Below are 21896 nucleotides of genomic sequence, written 5' to 3' on the forward strand. Positions count from 1 at the left end.
TATAGATATTATGCCTGAAATTAATACAGAGTCAGCAACATCAGCCCCATAAACAGTAAGACAGGATTTGAGGGAGGGCAGAGAGCTGAAGATCAGGAAGAGTTCAGCACTTTGAAGAATCAGCTTAGGACAGAAGAGCTATCAAGCCAGTAGCACTAGGAACACACCTTCCATTCAGTACATTCCCTGGCTTGCTCCCCCTTGAACGAAGCCAGAAGCCTGCTAACCAACATACCTCCCCACCCCTGGGCCTTCCTGGCAAGCCTGGAAGAACAAAACACGGTGACCCTAATGCAAAAGGATGTAACACTTCATAGCCTGGAAATAAAGCATGGCTTTGAGCGACACAGAGTTGAGGCCAGCAAACCTCTTCTGTAAGAGTGCACAGGCACAGGAAAGGGGGTAACTGCACACACGCTTTTAGGGTAAGAGTAATCCTGCAGTTGTGTACAGACACTGTAGGCACAGGGGGACACCTACAGACTTTTAGTGACCACAGGACAATCTACTGGCTTGCTCATTTTGACCACAAAGAAAAGCATTGCACTTGGATGCATCTCTTGTCAGTCCAGAAGAGATCCCCATAAGAGTACATACAAGTTTTTCTACTTTTATTACTATTTTTTTTTTAATATACTACTTCCTTTTGGCTGGATCCCCAAAGTTGTAAGTTACACATTCTATTTTTAATACATGCCATAATCTGGTTTTCCATTTTCTGTCCATAAAATGTGAGGTTTTATGGTGCCAACGTTGCTATATTTCCTCCAACACCTTTAAATAAATAAGACACCCCTACATTGCAAGTTATTCTTGTGTATATCCTGAGTGAAAAAGCAAAACTGTTTCCACTTAAGAGAAAGGAAAGCATTCGCTGATTTCTGTGTGAGCATGATAGGATTTTTTCTGCCCTTTGCCAGCTTTTCTGCTTCTAAAGCTGAACACATTACATTCTTTACATGAAATGTATCAACATTAAGACTGTCTCCAGCAGCCAAAACAGTTCCAAGGGGGAAAAAAAAAAAAAAAAAGGAAAAAAGAAAAAAAGTGAAAAACTTTTCTCCGCTAACATGAAGAGCCGATGGTCATCTATGGGATTATAACAATTTGTTGTATCGTGCAATGTAATTGAATGCAACTAAGGCAAACAACACATGGCTTAAAGCAATAGTTAAATAAACACATACATTTTAACAGGAGATAAGCAACAGAATTATGTTGGCTTCTTTTTTTAAAAATTTTTTTAATACAACAGTAGAAATATGCCTTTTTCAGTTTTAGTGACATTTACCACGAACACCTGATGATTCTACTAAAAGTATCCTTCTAGTAACAAATTCATTCCTGCAATTCACATCTCCCTGTACTTGCAAGGAAATTCTTACATCAAATGATGGCAGCTCCATTCACTGCACTCCGCTCCCAGTAATAACATTACAAATTAAGTCAAACTTTCAAAATGATGAGCAAAAAGCTGTTCTTTAAGCATAAATATATATTCTTCAGCAATTTCATTAAGAAAGAGATCCCATTCAAAATGGTGGTTAGTGGCAAAGCTGAGTAGGAACTGAACTGAACAGCATATACGTTTCCTCTGCATCACTTACACAGCACATACAAGAGCCTTAAACACCCTATCACAGAGCTGGATTTATGTGGACAGTTACAAAGCTGTAAGAAGAGAGAAGAGCAGCAGCAGTGTGAAAGCACTGCTCTCAACAGGCACTTGTTCTGCAAGGCAGCAACACTTCTGAAAACAGAAACTGGACCTGAGCCAAAAGCATGAGCTGTGTGGTGAGGAAATACTGTGGGACACCCTTTGGAGTAAGCACCTGCTGTACAAAGCCCAGGGCTGCTCACAAGGGAACTCCGCTGTGACCAGGGAAACACCAGACTCATAAACATGTAAATGCAAGATACCCAACTCCACTAGCATTTTTTTCCAACATAGTAACCATAGGCCTCTGTATTTCAACTTATTTTCTGGATCAGAGAGAGGTAAAAGTCACAGCTCCAGATTCATGTGTTGTACAGCTTCCTTGACAAAAACCCAGATTAACACTTCATCACTGAGCACTGGAAGTTTTGGACAGCGGTGCAAATGCAGTAACTTCTGAGTAGCAAGAGACAAGTATTGCAAATGGTACAGAGGAACCACAACCCAGCAAAACCACCTAGGGGATGTTTACTACTACCACCTTTTCAGTGTGAGTGCATTTGCCACACTGTGATGCACATGATATGCCATAAAAAGCAGGAAAGACTATTTTCTTACACAGTCTTCTCAGTGTTTCTCAAGAAGTCTAATTAAGACAACTAAGGGTCAAATCAGTACTTCTGCAAAGTACATTAGAGGTTTTAATGTGAGCACAGCACAGACTTCCCTGGGCACAGCTCTCCAGAAGCAACCTGGCACTGGCAGTGGGCTGAAAACAAGGAGCCAAGAAGGAACTTTGCATGGTCTTAAATTTCATGTGGGTTTGTGGGAAGATTAATGAAGAGTAAAATGATGGTAGGAGATTTTACTTATCTAAGTAAGGCTTTAAAAATACTAGAAAAAAGTACGACAGGTTTCTACAGGTGACAAACTGTCACAATTCTTCTGTCTTCTAGTGATTTGTTTTATTAAGTGAGCCAGGAACAAAACCAGATTGCCTCAGCATTAGAGTTTACAGATGATTTACTAAATGGCAAACACGTTACCTGCATTCCTCTGCTGCTCTCATTCATGGTACACTTGATTACAACCAAGAGGCTATCTCAAAGTAAACCTAATATCCAGTATTACAGGGTGCCAGCATGCTAGGTGCCTTGCTAAATACATTCCCCTCACATGCATCAGAGTTTCTTTCTGATTGACAGAGACTCACTGCTCCTTTGTAGACCACTTTAAATTATAAAATCAGAATTATAAAAAAAAAATCTGAAAATGGACATAAATTCTATCTTTGTAACTATCACAAGTCTGTGTATATTTAATAGTTGATGTGTTGGTCAATAAATAGTGATTGAAACTGAGCATATTTATGTTATTTTGCATATCTGTTGAAACAAGAATCAGCTGCTTTAGACCCTATCATTTTTGTATAATCTCTGATAAAGCTGCATGTTCTCCAAAAATTAAGTCTGTTAATATGAAGAATAGCTTTCGATAAATTAAGGGCAGCTGTGCAGAAAAGGAAACCATGGCCTGATTACCTACTTCTCACTAATTTTCCCGAAACTGGGTCCTCTAAGGTTAGCCTCAGATCTTCTGAGCATTGCTAAGCTTTAAGCAGGACAACACATGTAGATCCCTAGCATTTTTAAAACATTTTCTTCCCAGCTGCAACATTCCTATGTATGATTGACTGGCTCATTCTGAAGTTCTTCATGTCATTACCTTTTCTTATTAAGCCTGAAGTCTAGTTCATTATGCTGTCTAAAGAAACACGGTTATCAAAGAAAAATGCTGTGGTCAGGCAATACAGCCTAAAATATCACACAGTTATAGGATATATAAATTATAAGATATTTTATCTTCACAGAATGTTGAGTCCCTGAAGAGAAACCATTTAGCCTACAAGTACCCCCAAATTTTGACATTACCGAAAAAAAAATAGATATATAAATTAAAAACGTGAAACCAGTTAAAGAGCATGTCTGCATTTATATTAAGCTTTTTTACACGACTTCAAGCAAAAACCAAACATCCAGCTTCCAGGCATTAAAGCATAAAGAATCAAACACTGGTGCAGCAAATATGGAATTCTAGTGCACTTAATAGTTACAGAGAGATGAGAATAAAATTTTCCAAAAGACTTCAGTTTTCCTATAGAAACGAACACCTGAACATCTTGTGCTGTTTCCCATTCTCATTTCCTGTGGCCATCACAGAATGCCCCACCATCCAGCACACCACAGTCCTTCAGTCACCGTGAAAGGACAGGTCTTTCTTACATGCCCTTGGGCCTTACATCTCTCCAGGGACACAGCCCCCACACAGCAACAAAGAAATATTTGTATTTAAGAGACATGGTATTTAAGAGACCCAGGGACCTGGTCTAGTAATTTAGGTGATGGATGGACTTGATGACCCTATGGTTCTTTTACAACCTTAAATGACCCAGTGATTCTATGAAAATATGGCTTTGGTTCTGTGTCAGCCTGATCCTTTCCATGCTGAGGTTCCTATACCTGTTGTTGAGTTATGAAAACTAAATAATGTTTCCTCTGTGACAAAAATATAGTGCACTGTGCACTACAAACAGTACTCAAGACGTTTCGCTTGAGTTATTTCATACTGATACATTTTTTTATGTAATGCAGTAACTGAACAGTGAGGAGAGACTAGGTTATTTCTTGCCTTATCTTTCTAATCATTAGCTCAGATCCAATCATATTTCTTCTTCACAGGCTCATGAAAAGCTCTGTTTCTTACATCTTCAGGCCAAGAAATACCATTCCTTGCTTTTTCATTGTAAAAGAGAACGAAGCAGAGAAGGGAATTTTCCCTTAGCTATATGGAGTAGGCACTGTATCAGAGAGGCTTAATCTTGATGTGAAACTGAATATAATCTTACCTCCGAAAATGTGAGGAGAAAACAATAGGGAGAAAAGAAGGGGAAACGTGTTTACACCATGGAGAAAAAAGTGCAAGAGAGGAAAGTCACCATTCTGGACCAGCTGACAGAGTGTTTATATCAGGTTTTACTGTCAGATACAGGAAATGGTGACAACTACTAAAGTATTATTTCTGCTGGGGAATTTTCTCAGGTGCACAAGAATATGAGCCTTATTTCTTTCCTTCTGTTCAGAAAAAAAACAACCACACAACAAAACAACTTCTTGGCAAGTGATGTTCACCAACGTGTCATCCAAGCTAAGAAATGTAGACAGGAAAAGACAGATGACCATTACAGAGCAGCATCAAGTAGTTTCTCCAAATAGTAAGAATGCTGCATCTACAGAAGCCCTTGGGTCACAGCTGTAACATGCCAGGAATACTTGTTTTAATGGACTTCTCTGCCTGGTAAACAACTCTTGTTCTATAAGCTTCAAGCCCAGTATCAAGGTGGTTTCATGCAATCTTATCCTCATTTACAGTTAAAACATAATGCTTCATTCATGACATTTCACAGCTTCAGGAAGCAAAGAAAGATTAGTCTTTTCAAAGCAAAGCCATCATCGCTTATCAAAGGTGAAATACAGCATGCCAACATTTGTCCTTCCATTTTTCACATGAGGATACATGAGGAACTCATCAGGAAATGCTACTTCTGGGTGGATGTATGGAGTAACAGCACATAAATTTTTTTCAGTGTTGTCCACAGAACACAGGTCAGTCTGTTCTGATGGAAATGCACCAGACTGGTCCTTCATATTTGTAGATGTAAGCATCTCACAATTTTGCAGGCCAGTAAAACAGTGAATTTTATTCACTGATTTGTCAAGGGACCTTAGGTGTTTGCTTCACTGAACTTCCTATTTTAAAATCTCTGTCAAAATTTTCCTTGTCTTGCAAACTGTTAACATGAAGTGATTTAATAAAAATGTTGAACACTATAACTTCTATAAAGCCTGTGTCACAAAGTAATATATTAGAGAAGCTTCATTTCTGATTTCCCAATAAATGCTATTTTTGTGAAGCATGTGCAGGATAAATTTATTTGAAAACAAAAGAATTCAGAAAATTCTCTTCTTTCCCCATAAAAGCTATTTTTAGCTAGTAATAAATTTATATCCTCCTATGTAAAAGCATAACCTATTTTTAACCTCACTTTTTCATGTAAAGTTTATGAATAAAATAGTTTAAAACAGGAAATCAGATACCATTTCCTGTTTTAACAAGGATAATCCCTTGACCAGTAGGCACAAATATTCAGTCCTCTTTATTGTTAATTAGTGCACTCTTCATCCTATATTTCACAACGTAATGAAAGAAAGCAAGTTGCTGGTAGTATTATTAAGTTCAAACCATCTTTCACCTTATTTATCCAGAACTCAATAAAACTGTTCAGCCACAGACTTGCAGCCTCCAGCAAGGTTCCTGTTATTAGTCTTAAATCACTTTCAGAGTTGCAATAACAGTAAGTTGCCAAACTCAAATACACATCTATCTACATCTGCTCAATAATTTGTCTTACTGAGCAGTTTGGAAGAATTTCAGTTATTTAACTGAAGCTTTAAAGTTTTTTTTTGCTACTTACTTACCACAGAATCAATACTTTCTACATCTACAAATTACTATTTGAAGAATGTATCTGGAAGAATGCTAATGGGCTAATGTGTTCTTTCTTTAAGTGAGCATAAGACGGCCTCTGAGAAAAGTGCATGTATGCAAAGAAGTTTAAAAAGGTGACTATTGTTTCCCTTGTGAATGGCTGAATCTTAAGTTTTCTAACCTTAACCATGAGGCATCTTTTCAGAAATGTATTTATTCAACTGAAGAAAACTATCAGGCCAAAAAAACCTAAAATAGGGAGTATGAAACATCATTTCACTTCATCCTGATATGGAGGAACAGCAGTAAGCTGGAAGTGACAAAGTATTGCTTCTGCTACCAAGTTGAACAAAGACAGGCAACAGGGACACTGAGCAGCAGTCACCAGCCCTAAGGACTCAGTGACCCCAAGTCGGGCAGCACTAGCCACTTCAAGCTTGAAAATATAATGAATGGGAGAAGCATATATCTGGTTGCCCTCTCCAATGCTCCAATATTACTTCTTCTTCATAGGAAGCATAATTAGAATATTAACCCTTAATGCTGCTGTTCCAAGATGTTCCATAAACTCGTTTTCGAGCTCCCCACATTTGGTCTGAATGTATAAGCATAATGCATCTAAATGGATGCGTGTAAGGTTGATTAATTGAACAGTCAGGGTGGGCAGGCAGGACTGCAGCATCATGGAAAAGCTGCCATGAGCTGTGTGGTTTGGTCACCTGCTTTCTGCTCTGCCATGGTGAACAACCAGTAAGGCTCAAACAAAACACTCAAACTCCCTTAAGTCTAGTTTTACAACACTACATTCCTATTTCACCTGTGAAGTCATGTGCAAAATTGAAGGGCAGTGGTCTAAAGTTTCTGCCACTTTCTATCCAAATTGCACTTCCCAGTGTCAACAGGGAAGTACAACTAATAGCAAGCCCCATCAAATAAGCTAAGGTACAACAATCAAGGCAGCTTTATCTCCATATGGTGCCTCATTCACAGTTTTTTTTTTCCTTTCTTAAATGATGAAGTTTTGTTCATCCTCTCTTGGGGTCATAGACTGTAAAAGAGAAAAGGGAATGAAAGAGACAGAAAAAATGACCATGCTCATAGTTAGGTCTTACTAGAACAAACAGAAAGATCTTGATGATTCCCAGTCTCTGGTGGCCTTGAATAAAGTATGTTTTAAAAGAAATGCCCCTTCAGCTGCAGGCATGGTACAGGTGATTCTAATTTTATTTGCCTACACTAATGCTATCTACAGCCATAAGACAGCTGCACTGAGTTCATTACATACTACTTCACAAGTCCAATGAGGGCAAGACATTAACAACCACACTGAAGAAAACTGTTTCAGAGTATAATGAGTAGTCTTTGCTCCAGCTTCACTTAAACTTGTCCACACTAGCCAGGCACTTCCCTTGATCAAGTAATCCATACCGCTGATGTGTCAATTCAGCTAATCTTAACTGAAAACAACTGCTACAATGCTTCAGATCTACACACATCAGTTTAACAAATGTCTGTTCAGCAGCTTTGACCTGCCATACCTTTCACTGAACAGCACAGCAGAGCCTTTCACATGCAAAGCCAACTAGGTAAAATTATAACATAAGAGATGTGAGGCTGTGGAGAAAAAAAAATTCAATGTCAGGTCTTCTGAATTCAGGGTATCACTTACTGACTGAAATGTGAAAAGTGAAAGTCATTTTTTGTGCATGCAAATAAGTGTTTCTTTTAAGATGCCTGTTCAGACGAATGAGTTTAGGTTCACAGAAACACATGTTTATTACTTAAGTCTAAAAGCCTGAACACATAATTGCAGGGATGTATTTAATAAAAATAACTCTGGAAAAGAGAACGTAGGAAATGTCACTGATACAAGGAATACATATAGCTCACCTTTGTTATTAAAAGGCTAATTTTCAAGTGTCTACAGCCAAGTCTAAATATTTGCATAGTAAAATTATTCTCAGACATTGCTTAAAATAATGTAAGACTGGAAAACGTATACAGATACTGAATATAGAAAACTACTTTTACATTTGCCATACTGAAATTGTTTGTAAATTAGGTTATACTGAGAAAAATCTGATCTACTCTAAACGTTAAGCAGCTTGCCAAACAATGCACGTATTTTATTCTGTGATACATTGCTTAATGGTTTCATCCCATCCCAAAACAGCAAGCCTTCCTCCAACCACTCAGTTTGCTGAAATAATGCATCTCACTACTTCTTTTTTCTACTCAATTGAAAACAAAGCAAAACCAGTTCTGCTAACTTTACAAATGCTGTCCCTTGAGAAATCTAAGGCTAGTGTGAAGGAAGCTGTAATCAAGACACAATGAATTTTGCCAGTAGGACCTGCAATGGGACCTGCTCTTTCATCCAGAAAAGGTAATACATTGTACTGCATTATAATGTAGGTTAAATAGTGCTTACTGCCAAACACAAAGCACAATCAAGAGAGATTTGAATTACCTGGAATTTAAGTGCCGTGCCATTCAAAAGACATGGAGAGGATGATATATTTTTCAAGCCACTCTTTTCTTCTCCCATTAAAAAAAAAAGTATAAATCCCAAGTCATAGGTAAAGCATGTTCTGCTCTCTCTTACACCCATCAATTACTCCCACAACTTCTTCCTGGACAGATCTTAGATCATGCCATTGTTTCAGCTAACAATTTTGGAACATTTTCAAGTCTTTCTTACTATTGTGACTTCAGTGCCCTCTCCCAGTTCTCCATGCATATCCTGGATGTATCTTCAAATAATTCCCCAGATATCTCCTCCCAATGGTACAACTCTCAATTCAACTTCTTTCTCTTTCTAGCCAAACCCACAATTCCAATCCTCTCCCCAATTTTCTATTTTCATCTTCTCACCACAAAGGGACACAATCATCCTTGACTCTTAACTATATCTTGGTCCACACACCTGGGATGTTCCCATGTAGCCCTTTTTATGACAGTCTACAGACTTTACCTTGTCCTTTCAGCTGAACCATTCACTTGGGCCTAGTTTTGCCTCATCTACAGCAACTCTCTCTGGCCAACCCAATACAGCCACATCATGCAATCTGCCAAGGAACATGGATGATTTGCTGGTGCTACACCACCCATTTCTTAGCCCCTGGGTTTTAAACACACTGAACTAAAGTTGACTGTTCTCACCTCATCCTCTTGCCAATTATCTTAACTGTGTTCTGACCTCCTATCCCATCAATTATACCTTGAATAATCTATCAGATTTCCTATGAATGCAGCATCATACAGCATTTCCATGTATGCCCACCTTTAGAATGTTGTGTGCAGTGAAATCCAGAAAGCCTTTCTTCCTCCTCTTCAGAAGGAATTACACCTACCATAATAAATACTATATAATCTAATAGGAGAGCAGATAGGCTTTTCTAAGGGTTTTTCAGTTGAGAACTGCACAATTTCACTCCTGAGTTTAATTGAAAACAAAACAAAACAAAAAAGCTATAAAGTTACATTTTTTTCCCACACTTGTTGCAGTTATCTCAAAACCAGTATGCAAAACCTATGAGCTGCTAGTATATTTTCAAATAGCTATTTGGCACTGTGAAGCTATTAACCACTATGAAAGAAGAAACAAATTTAGCAGGAAACAGTATCTTCCTTCCCAAAGTTTCAAAACAGATTTACTTTCAGATGTTTCTTTCCCTTTGGAATATTCAGGTAATATTTTAGCAGGACAGAAGGGAAGCTTTTCTTCTAAGACGAGCTTAATGTCTAGCACATCACATGGAAGAGAACAACGGAAATACAGCTCAGTGTGAGAAAGCACCAAAGTGCAATAGCTTTTTGGGTGGGGGTGGGGAGAAACACGCATACTACTAAAATCTAGTAATACTCCACCCAAGCATTGCTAGTGAATGACCTCACTTGTTTCCTACATATACTCCAGCAGCCTTCCTGCCATCACTCTGTTGAGCCAAGCAATGATGTCAACAGTCCACCTGTGAGAGTGTTGTAGCCCTCTGGGTCAGGGTCACAGAGAACTCAGAGAAAAGCTCTGCCAGTGTTAATTACATGAACCTCTTGTTTCACTGCTGATTTCCTCTGATAAGGCTCAGCTCACTTTTCCTGGAAAGACAACTATGCTGGAAGGGAACCACAGCCAAGTATTACTCAAAACAAATATTACATAGAGAATATGAAGATAACACATTATTTAGTTTTAAATATATATATAGGTCTAATAGTGCTGAGATACATACATAAATGTATGTGTACTAACAACAAGGCTAAACTACAAATGCTAGTTACTGCAGATAGCTTCTAATCATTCAGCAGTACTTCTCTCTTCCATTTGTAATGCTCTTCCCAGTTAAAACAAAGCAGAATTCTAACCTTCTTTACCACTGGTAAGTTCTGCCAAGTTAGAGTGAGATAAGTTTGTCCAGTAAATAATACACTTTGAGAATGGAGTTTGACATTTAATTAGTGGATCTCTTGCCCTTCAGTTAATTCTACAGAAAGAATTGTACCATAAAAGTGCTAGGAACACATTCAGACTTGTTCATACATTCAGATTTGTAGCAAGTCTAATAGTTTCAAGAAATGTTCTGTTCCACATTCTTGACCATTAACAATATTTTCCAAACAATGAACGATTAGTGCATATTTAGATCTTTATACATTATCTTGCTCTATAAACTCTCCTAAAATACAAAACACTAAAAGTATATTACCTTCTCCATTCCTGCTGCAGGAAAAGTTACATGGCTATTCTATGTTCCACTGAATTCAAAGTAACTAACTAGAACACATTATTAAAAATCCCCTCAAGTAGGAAATTCTGTATCTATTTATCTATCTATCTACAGTGTTTTTCTTAAGAACCATAGTTTTGGTTCTGGGTGACGAATTAAAAACAAGAGGCATCACTTAAAATTATTTTGTCTATAGTGGTGTCTTATGGACAATTCCAGTGGATTTATGAGGCTGAACTGCAGCTAGTTTATGTTGAGGAGGGCAACGTGACTCATTCAGAAAGTTCAGCCCAAGAACATTTCACTCTGACATCCTACAGAATAGCTCCCTTATGGATTTCAAGCAGTTGCTGCCCATTCTTCACATACACTCCTCACAACTTTATGACACACAATTTCCAGTGCAAATTTGAACCCAGGCCATGAAGAAGATACAAGAACTTCTGACAAATTGCATTCTCTTACCAGTAATTGGAGTTTGGTCATACACTACTTAAACACACAGCTGTGCAGTGCTTCTGGTGGATGTACATCATGTAGCCACACAGAAGGAAAGCACATCCCTATGACCAGTGAGCTAAAGTGACACAGTTTCCTGAACTCCAGGAACTCTTCTGGTCAGAAAGTACTTCCTTCCTTGTTTCAAACACTTGATTGTTTCAGAGGGAATTCAAAACAATAGATTAGAAACTTTCAGCCTTTGCTAAGTGTACTGCTAGGCAAGGAAATAAGGCCATGCTCTGGGAAGATGAGATAACATTGGGAGAGGACTCTCTTCCGGAAATGCAATAGCTCTTGCATCCCTTCTCTAGCACCATCACATGAATCAGCTACATATAAGTAATAATTCCTGCTATGAGATGTCAGATGCAGTTCAACTATTGTTTGAAAGAAGATGTGCATGGTTAGCAAAAGGCATGAGCTAACACAGCAGTAATTTCTCAGCTATTTGATAAGCCATGTCAGGGAACAAAACACTAAGAGTTTCTTAATCTGAGCCTGTACTTTTAATGAATAATTAGGAAGAAAGTATGACAATTTCCTCTTTTTAGTAATTCATTGAATGAATTCATTCATTCTCCTAAAAAGGAGAAAGAAGGTGTTGTTATTTCTGCAGTTACAAACCAATACACTTCCCACTATAACTTAGTTACACAGAACAAGCAGACATGTTCATAATGTCTTGGGCTCATCAGATCCCATAGGAACACAATTTTTCTTTTGTCACACTTTTTCCTGACACGATTCCTTTCATCTAACTATGTTAGAGATGAAGGATTTAATATTTAGAATATATTCTTAACTTCCTCTTATGAAAAATCTCCCCATCTAGTTGACTAAGGGAAGCCAGTAGTTGATAATTTTTTGGATTTTAGCTAACTTATACTGTCTCTCAAAGTATCCTTCTGGACAAAACATCCAGTATTCAATTAGACAAATACGTAATACAATGAGTGATCAACTGGCTGGCAGGTTGGGCTCAAATTGTAAATGGGACTACATCAGTTTGGTGGCCAGTCACCAGTGGAGTTCTGAAAGGCTCTGTTTTAGGGCCAGTTCTCTTCAATGATTATACAAATATGTATATCATATCATTTGGACACAGGAGTTGAATACATACTAAGTAAGTTTGTGGATGACGCTGAATTAGGAGGAGTTGTTGACTCCTTTGAGGGTAGAAAGGCTTGCAGATATACCCTGATAAAATTAGAGGGCCAGGAATCACCAACCACATGACATTTAAAAATAGCAAGTGCTGGATTCTGCACTGGGATTGGGGCAATCCTGGATCTGTATACAGACTGAGGGATGAGGGACTGGAGAGCAGCCCCATGAAAAGGGATTTGGGGGTTCTGGTTGAACGTATGCCAGTGGAGTGCTTTGGCAGCCAAAAGGGCCAAGTGTAACCAGGTGTACATCAGGCGCAGCACTGCCACTGGCTGAAGGAAGTGGCTGCACTCCTCTGCTCTGTGTGGCCTCATCTCAAGCACTGGGTGTGGGTTTGGGTGCAGGTTTGGGTGCCACAATGTAAGAATGATATAAAGCTATTAGAGAGCATCCAAAGAAGAGGCACAAAGACTACAAAGGGTCTATAGGGCTGTTGTAGACATAAGAGGAGTGGCTGATGTTCCCTAGTTTGTTTGGTCCAGAGCAGAGGAGCTGAGGGGACAGCTACAGCTCCTCACAGAGGGAAGCAGAAGGGCAGTGCTGAGCTCTGCTCTATAGTGACAGCAATAGGGCCTGAGGGAACAGCGTGGAGCTGTGCTAGGGGATGGTCAGGTTGGGTTAGGGAAAGGGTCTTCACCATAGGACAGTGGGCATGGAACAGGCTACCCAGTGCAGTAGGCACGGTCCCAAGTGCCAGAGTTTAAGGAGTGTTTGGTCATTGCTCTCAGACACAGGGTTTGATTTTGGGTGGTCGCATGTGGAGCCATGGCTTGACTCAATGATCCTTATGCACCCCTTCCAACACAGAATCACAGAATGCCCCAAGATCACATAAGTACTGTTATTTACAAGCTGCAATTTGAATAACAAAAGGAAACAGTCATGCAATTGTACTTTTTTCAAGATGAGGGTGCTTAAGTATCTCAGACTCAAAAACATAAGAAACAGCAACAATTCTCTCACATCCTGTAGCCAGAGCTTTTATATATTATACTTTCCTAAATCTCTTTTTCTATCAACATAGAGCTACACAACATCAAGGAATAAAATAATTATTTAAAAAATGATAACTCATCTGGTTCTACACTTTTTTTTTAGTGACAAAGTAGTACTTCCATATCAAGCTAGATCAAAAGAAGAGGAGTGATCAAGTTGAATGCTCTATACTCACCGTTCCTACCAGCGGGTAGATGAACCCAGCTCCAATACTGGCTCTCACATCGCTAATCGGTAAAATGAAATCAGTGGGAACACCCTTCCTCTCTGGTTGATGGGAGAGGGATAGGTGAGTTTTTGCCATGCATATGGGAAGTTTTCCAAATCCCTAGCAAAAATGGAATGAAAATAAAAGATTACAGTAACACAGAAAACATTTTCACTTTGTCATCAAATTTCTATAAAACCTAAAATCCATGTATCAACAACTAACCTCAGTTCCTTAACAGCTAATATTTCAGAAATTGACAGAATATTGCATTTTATGTTATTCTCTCTCAGTTCAGGCCCAAAGTTCTCTCCAAAGAGAGTTGCCTGTAGTTATACCCAGCTTCTCATGTGAATTCTCACTCTAGAATTAGGTGCAAAGTGTTGCCAATAGAATAGCTAGAGTGTGCTATTTTCTCAAAGAGTGGTCAAGCACTTCTCTCTGGAATGTAGTGACCTAATTAAATACCTAGATGAAATAGGAATTCATAGCCCCAGAGCCTCTAAGGGAGTCTTCTCAAGGGTAAAAATAAAAAGCTTGTGATACTTTACTTCGCTTTTTAAAAGCACAAAGTGTGTGAAGCGATGGTAGCCACTTTACTTACGAAAATGTAATAGTTAGCCGAAAAACAGGAGAAAACATCAGGGAGCTCCCCTAACACTGTTTGTCTCCAAGATTATTGATTAACCTTGAGCATGGCACATTCCACTCTTCTCTTTACGCCTTGACAAACAAGGATGCAATTCACAGGGCCAGGAGAGGCAGTACTACACTCTGCAGCTCATTGCTGACAGCAGTTCTTTAATGACACTGTGAAAGTATTTCCTGACACTACTAACATTTAGACTAAAAGCGGATTAGAGAATCTCAGTGGGAAAAGAGAAAGAAATAGGTTATTCTGCTCCAAGTAGACTAAGCAAGCTTCTTCTCCATCTAGAAAATGAAGTTAAATCTCAGGAGATTTGCATTATAGAGAAGATGGCTAAACTCTGCTTGTCTGGCCAAGTCGCTGAAGCATACTAAGGAATTTTTCCATGACACATCATCCATAGTTTCTATTTTCTAACAGAAAGACTCCAGCCATGTTTACTTCCAGAAGTCATTCTGTTTACAGAAATACATTCACCTCTCTACACTGTTTCAAAATAGAACACTCCTATGTTTTAGGAACAGTGATCTATTTTACTTTCTAATGTTTATAATCCCTTGAAAATAACATGAACAAAAAGAAAGCAAACGATTCCCAAAATGTTGGGAGTGCTACTACTAAAATGCAAAGCTGTGCACCCTTTTTTGCAGGTACAAATGAACACTAATATGCTAGAATTGTGCAGATTCTCTAGCAACTACTTTTGCAAATATGCAGTTGTTGCATTCAGAGAAATAACCGTAAATTACCACTTTGCAAAGAGAGCGTAGGATTTCATCAACAATCCCAGATGAATTCCAACCATCACTCATATCTTACACAGATATGTATGGATGCTATAGGAAGATAGTTTTCAAGGTTGAAACTATTCAGTTCTGTTCCATTCAATCCAATCTAAACCAACTCACACATGCCTGCATAGTTAAGTATCATGGCTAAGCTCATGCCTTTTAATAAAGCTGATCTAAACATTCCAATCGCAGAACATTTTACAACCCAAGGTCTCCTGAGCCTCATCCAGCAGGCACTTGATGGCATATTTTATTGATGCTCTTACCTGCCGGGTATAACGATCAATCTGTGACTGTGCAGCAGGAGATAACTCTATATCCTTCGCTCCATATACTTTCTGAGCAATGGTCTTAATTTTTTCAGCAATCGGAAGCTGCAGAAATAGGAAACAATATATGTAAGAACAGAATCCAAGAGAAACTAGTATCTTGTTTGCTGAGTGAGAAATCCCAATCTTTCATTTAGATTCATCCTTTCTAAAATAGTCTTGATACCAAAGTAAAGGGCACTGGTGATTGGATATGATAATCACTTACAGGTACACGAATTAGAAACATTTCAGCTACTCCATCATTTTAGGAGCCATAAAATTTGTGCTTTACAGAGTTGGCAACAGGAGCTTATGCTCTTGCTTGAAGAAGGAGAAGAAAACTACCGCTATGTAGTTTCAAGAATCCAGATTTAACCCACAGTACAGACAAAAGGAAGCAAGCTCCAGTGGGTTAGCAGGGATCACCAGACTGTTGTGACACAATTTGTATCACAATTATTTGTATCCCTAAAACCTACTCTAAACAAACCATCAGCTTCTTCTTTTAATGTGAACGTGAAAGATGAAAGATGAACCACAGCTCTCTGTACTAGTTCAGCTACTTCAGTACCAACCACAAATGGGCAGAGACACATGCAGTACTCCAGGGGACACCACACCTTTAATTTGTAGACCAGCACATTTAAGTAACAATAGGTGAAGAAGAAATGCTAAACAAAGAGATAATTTGGGGCTGAAGACTTGATAATCTCAAGGAAGTAATACACAAAAGGCACCAGAATAAAAATGAAGTGTTTAATTTTATATCAGCACAGTCAAGAAGTTGGTTTGTGAATAACAAACTAGCTAGTGCATTTATGGGAAGTTCCACAGTTAATCACATTTTTGCACTGCCTATCTAGAAGCAATGGCTATTCTGCAAAGATACATCATTTAAAGGGCCTCTATCAGGCTGATCTTTTTGTATTTCTAATTAAATTTTAGAAAAATGGAAATTTAAAAAATGTTTACATTAATAAAGAACTCCAGTAACAGTGACATCACAAACAATATGCTTGCCAGACTTTCAACCAGCTTAAATATAAGACTGCAAAAGGCTACTAAGGCTTAAATAAAATCCCTCCCTCATAAGAAATTTCAAAATGCAATTTTAAAGATGTGCCACACGACACCTGCTGAACATGCTGACCATATAATTATTGCACCTTAATTGGGTGGAATGATGTCACGTTCCCGACTTCAGGCTTTTTAAATGAATCCAAGTAGAGTAATAAAACCTAATGAGAACTGGAGATAACACATTATGAATACTCTGGATATAATTCCTGGCAGCATAAAGCTGAGTGAAATACCTCAATGACATGGGTAGTCATCAAGAGACTAAACTTCCTTCAACGTAGTTAAGTATGCTCCTGACCACTGCAGTCTAGAATGCAGTGGGAGAAATACAAAACACATCTGTTAAACCTGCCATTTGGATGCTGTTTGCTGGCAAGGAAGGACTAACAGCAACAGCAAAAGTAAAGGCCAGAGGAATTCCCCTCCCTGTTGTCATTAGGTCAACATCAAAACTAACAGTTTTCCACGTAAATCTCAATAATTTCACTGAGATGGAGAGGTTCATTTAGATTCAATTTGCATTTGCCTCAAAATATTTCAAACTAATTTGACAGCAGTATAATTACTATGCCCTCCTTCCAGGAACCATAGCTGCAGTTGCCAAACAGACTGCAGCATGGTTCTGGCTAACATCACAACAGACTGCTTTAATGAAGGTGGTGGCACTCTGTCTCCCAGGATATGCTATCTATTTTGTATGATCAAGTCTGATCTGGACAGCAGGACTGTTTTCTACAGATTTTTTAATAAATAAGCATTATTTTGGATACTTTCCAGCATCCACACCTCAATTTTTGCAAATTTAAGCTAAAAAGAATCACCAGTTGAGAAACAGATGCAAGAATGTGAATGTCAAACAAAACTTCTTCTGCCACATGTTTTTGCAAGGAATGTACATACAAGAGGGCGAGGCATTGCACTTGATGTTATGAAAGAGTTTGAGCTTATTTAGCTTCACAACAATCACAGACGAGTCCTAGCTAAGCACAGGTCAGACAGAAATCAGTAGGGAGGCACAGCTGCTCTATACACATTAACACAGCCCATGCATGTGCACAGTGCTAGACACGCTTCCTTCCGAAGTTCCAGGAGTAGGCAGAGGAGTACACTACACTGTGCTAAGGATCCAGCTGTTTCCTAGTATTTAGTGGGATTTTTAAGAGATTATCTATCTAGATTCACAAGCGTAAAAGCATTTTGAGCTAAAAAGTTTTCTGTATTTAGCAAGCAATATTGTTGGATAATTTCATTTAACTTAACGAAGTAGTTAAAGCCATGTGATAATTTATATGAGAAATAAAAATTCATTTCAGTTGAAATTCACATACTGGTATTTACTAGAAAAGAAGCCTTAGTAATTGACATGGCAGAAATCTGGATGTTTACAGGACATGCAAACAATTCTAGGTTGTTCTTATCTCATTTTTAAGGGTAAGTTTAGGGTTAGGTTTTCAACAATTGTTGATTAATCACAATTGAAGTACTTTCATTGATGGGAACAGAGATCCACCCTATGTAACAATGCTTCACAGTGCTAGCTCATGGAAAAGTTGTTTAGTTGAACTCAAAGGAGCTGAAAAATAATTTAGTGCCTAAATCTTTAGGATACTTTAAGCAGCATTTCTGCTCCAACAGATACCAGACTAGTCATAACATACCTTGGCCAAATACCTGCCAGCAGAAGCCATGCATCCCAAGTATTTAGAAAAAAATATTCTTACTGCAAAAAGTCTTACTGTATCTCTCATGCATTTTTTCTGATTATTTTCTGCAATAGGCTAGGATATTCTTGAACTAGTTGTTCATTCAACAACCAGTTGTTCAGACAGATTGTGGAGTTGCCTTTTTTGGAGATCTTCAAAATTCATGTGGACTTGGTCCTGGGCAGCCTGTTCTAGATGCGGATGACCAAATGACCTTGAGAGGTCACTTCAAATCTCAACCATCTGCACCACTGTATCATCTGCACTGATACAACTGTGGACCCTCAACCAAAAATCTCTATAAAAGAAGAATGAAAAGTCTGGCCTGGATGGTGCATGCAGAACTGCATCCTTAAAAACACCAACTTAGCTCTACAGCCCTTCTGCTGAATGGACGGTTACGATGACAATGAAAGTGTCAAAAATACTAAACACAAGATTTAGGATCAGCAATAAAAGCTGTTCTTCTTTCATTTACCTTAAGGAAGGTTGTGAATATTTTGCAATGAAGCACATTTAAGCAGTGAAGAGGTGATAGCTAGACAACAATGAATTTAAAGAAAATTCAAATTTTATAGGTAGCAACTATATATTAACGTAAACAATGATAGAATTAGAGCACCTTCAGAGAATTCCTTTCAAATTCAGTTTTAGCTTCTCAGGAAAATGGCAGCATGAAATGCTCAAGGTAAATTTATACTGAATGTAAGAAGGTGCTACATGGTCACATCTGCTAACGGCTAAGTAGTTTTGATGTTGCTCTGAGAAGTAACTGATTATCCCAGCCCTGCTAAAGGCAATGTGTATTTCTGAAATCTCATAAATAAAGAGCTTCCAAAGCCATATACTTCCTCTGAGGCAAGCACAATTATGTATGCTTGTTGAGGCTACCAAGCATCTATACCATAAATAGGATTATCTCTTTGTCTAAAGCTTAACAAGTGTTAGCTACAGCAAAGGTACACAAACTACTTTCACAAAAACAGCATCTATGTAGTGGTATAATTCATTATTTGATAGAGTACAATCAAACTAAGAAATCAACAGTAATAAAGAGTGAAGCATGTCATTCTCAAGATTGAATTGACTATCAAAGATTAAATCACACCAGTTTCATCATCCAGCCTTGCTGCTACTTCCAGGCCATTACAGGAAGAAATGAGTGAATTGGTGCTGTTTATTACATTACGTTCTTTCTTCCAACATTATCAACAGCATACTTGCACCACAAGGTACCATAATAAAGCTTTCATTCCTGTTAGCCTTTTCTAACATTTCTTTCATTCTTCATCCCTTCTTTCAGCTATGGCAGCAGACTGAGAATTATCGTTGTTCCACGAGAAGTTTGATGAGGATTTCCAAGGACATCAGAACATCTTGCACAGCCCCTCCTTGTTCCTTCCTCCCCCTGCTGCTCACACTCACTGTTGTGCCAATACAGTCTAGACCACAGCACAACTGTTTTGTAGCTGCACATAGTAGAGAAAGTGATCCAGGAAAAAAATACACTGATCTTAATTCAATACACAGAGACACTTAACTATAAAGAGAAAGCCAGTATAAAGCAGAGGTACAGAGATAGCTAAAATGCCATTGCTACGGAAAGAAATGCTCAATGTGTTTGAGAAAGATCACAGAAGTGTGCGGGTACCACAAGTGCATTGGAACAGGGATACTCTGCTAGGACTGTAACACCTGACATCAGCCCTGCTGCCATCAGTCAGTACCATGTGAAATGATAAGGCCACAATAGGGACAAACAGGGACTATGCTTGGGATTCCCATCTTTTGCATCCTAATCTGGATATCTGACTTCAAGCTGTTTGGCTACTGGAGAAAGAAATTCATCTTTTCAACTCGCCATACACTAATCTCAGGGACTGCTAAAAGAAAAAACCTCTGGTCCTTCCTTCTTTCTGCATTAAACATTCCTTCTGACTCTTCCCCCACAAAATAGGGTTCAGCAGAAAATGGTCTCTCAAAAAACAAAGCCAACATCTGTAAGTCTGTAGTCAGTCTTCATTCTGCAAGGTCTCAGCAAAGCCGACAGCTACTCTGATAAGCAAAGGTGTTATATCGCTTAAATTGAATACCTGTAGACAGTGCAGCGCTGTCTGAAAGAATCTCTTCACAGTCATACAATATAAATGTTTAAAACTAATTTATTCCCTCAGAAAACCTGTGATTTGCTGAAAAACATGCATTTAAACATAGAATATATGAAAGCCACTGCCCTACCACTCACAATTTTGACATTGCATGCTTCAAGTTTTATGAAGATTGACTTTAGTCCTACTGTCTATAATACTGTCACTGTTTTACTTAAGAAGTCACCAACCTCTGTATTTATTGTTCCTGATCTGCGTGTGCTATAGCAGAAATTCTTAAAATGGTTTAAAATTCAAGGCAGTGGCACTTGTTTTTATTTAAAATTTCAAATAATGCATTCCCTGAAAGCAATAATAAAGAATCACTGGTTGACTAAGTGAAATAGTATGCAGACATCCCTCATTCCTCTTCTTGGGAACACTGCCAAATGAAAACATATGATGGGAGTATGGCTGAAGGTGCTGTGTGGGGTGACAGAGTGCAGCACTAAAACAATAGCTGACTCTGCACATTCAAACTCCTACTTCTAGCTTTTCCCTTGGATAAAATAAAAACACATTTATTAAAGTATCTGTATATTCTGGTTCCAGAAGACCTGTGGCTGACAGAAAGATTCCCAGATCTCTAGTGCTCCTCTTCCTTTGTTGGCACAAGACAAGATTTTGTTTTTTAATTTGCAGAAAAGCATATTCAGTCAAGTTAAATGGTTTATGAATCAACACCTAAGCCTGTGGCCTCAGAGATTTATTTTCCAACTTTGAAATCCCAGCTGTGCCTAAGACAGTTTCTTTATACAAAGAATAGGAAAATAATAAAAACAAACACAAAAGTGCAGTGTTGTCAAGAGCTTATACACACCAAAAAGATAGAGTGAATCAAAGACAGCTTCCAATCTCAGAACAGTCAATTCAGTGGAAAAAAAAAAGTGTCCAGAGACCACCACAATCTTTTTGATGGGAAATGAGAGGAGAGGCTGGTACAGCCTCATGAAATTCCTCTTTAATGTGGCTTTGTTGCTAAATAGCTCACTAGCAATGGGTTGGGGGAAATAGTGTAAGAAGTAGCATACCCTGGAATGCAGCACAGTCTACATTTCAAGATGAGAAATGATCTTCATCAGCTATTAGTGAAAGTTTCAGTGAGGAGCATATATAATTTTATTCATCCCCACTCTAGCAGTATTTAGGAACCTTCAGTTTTGTCCATTCAAGACAAAAGAACAGAAGGATGGATTAGATGATTAGATATCAGTAAAAGGAGAAGAAAATATTTCTCCCACCACTTAATTGCATTGGAATTAAAAAGGCAAGTATTTTGCAAATAGACAAACACTCTGCTGTAGATCATTTCTCTGGAGCTCAGTGTCCTCAAACCAAAGGCCTTCAAGTCCTTCTTGACTCTGTCCTTCTTTTCAAACCACTGCCATTCTCAAGTATGCGCATCACAACTCAT

General features: G+C 38.4%; 1 protein-coding gene across 1 annotated transcript in view; it reads right to left on the reverse strand.

Moving 5' to 3' along the window:
* MTHFD1L (methylenetetrahydrofolate dehydrogenase (NADP+ dependent) 1 like) overlaps positions 1–21896 on the reverse strand; it is a 140368-nt gene that overhangs the window by 31130 nt on the left and 87342 nt on the right. The window contains exons 25-26 of the mRNA XM_048936153.1: positions 15508–15615; positions 13769–13921 (exon numbers count right to left, since the gene is read on the reverse strand). Of these exons, the coding sequence (XP_048792110.1) occupies positions 13769–13921; positions 15508–15615 (261 nt within the window). The remainder of the gene's footprint in view (positions 1–13768; positions 13922–15507; positions 15616–21896) is intronic.

This window comes from Lagopus muta, chromosome 2, assembly GCF_023343835.1.
Source record: "Lagopus muta isolate bLagMut1 chromosome 2, bLagMut1 primary, whole genome shotgun sequence".
NCBI lineage: Eukaryota > Metazoa > Chordata > Aves > Galliformes > Phasianidae > Lagopus > Lagopus muta.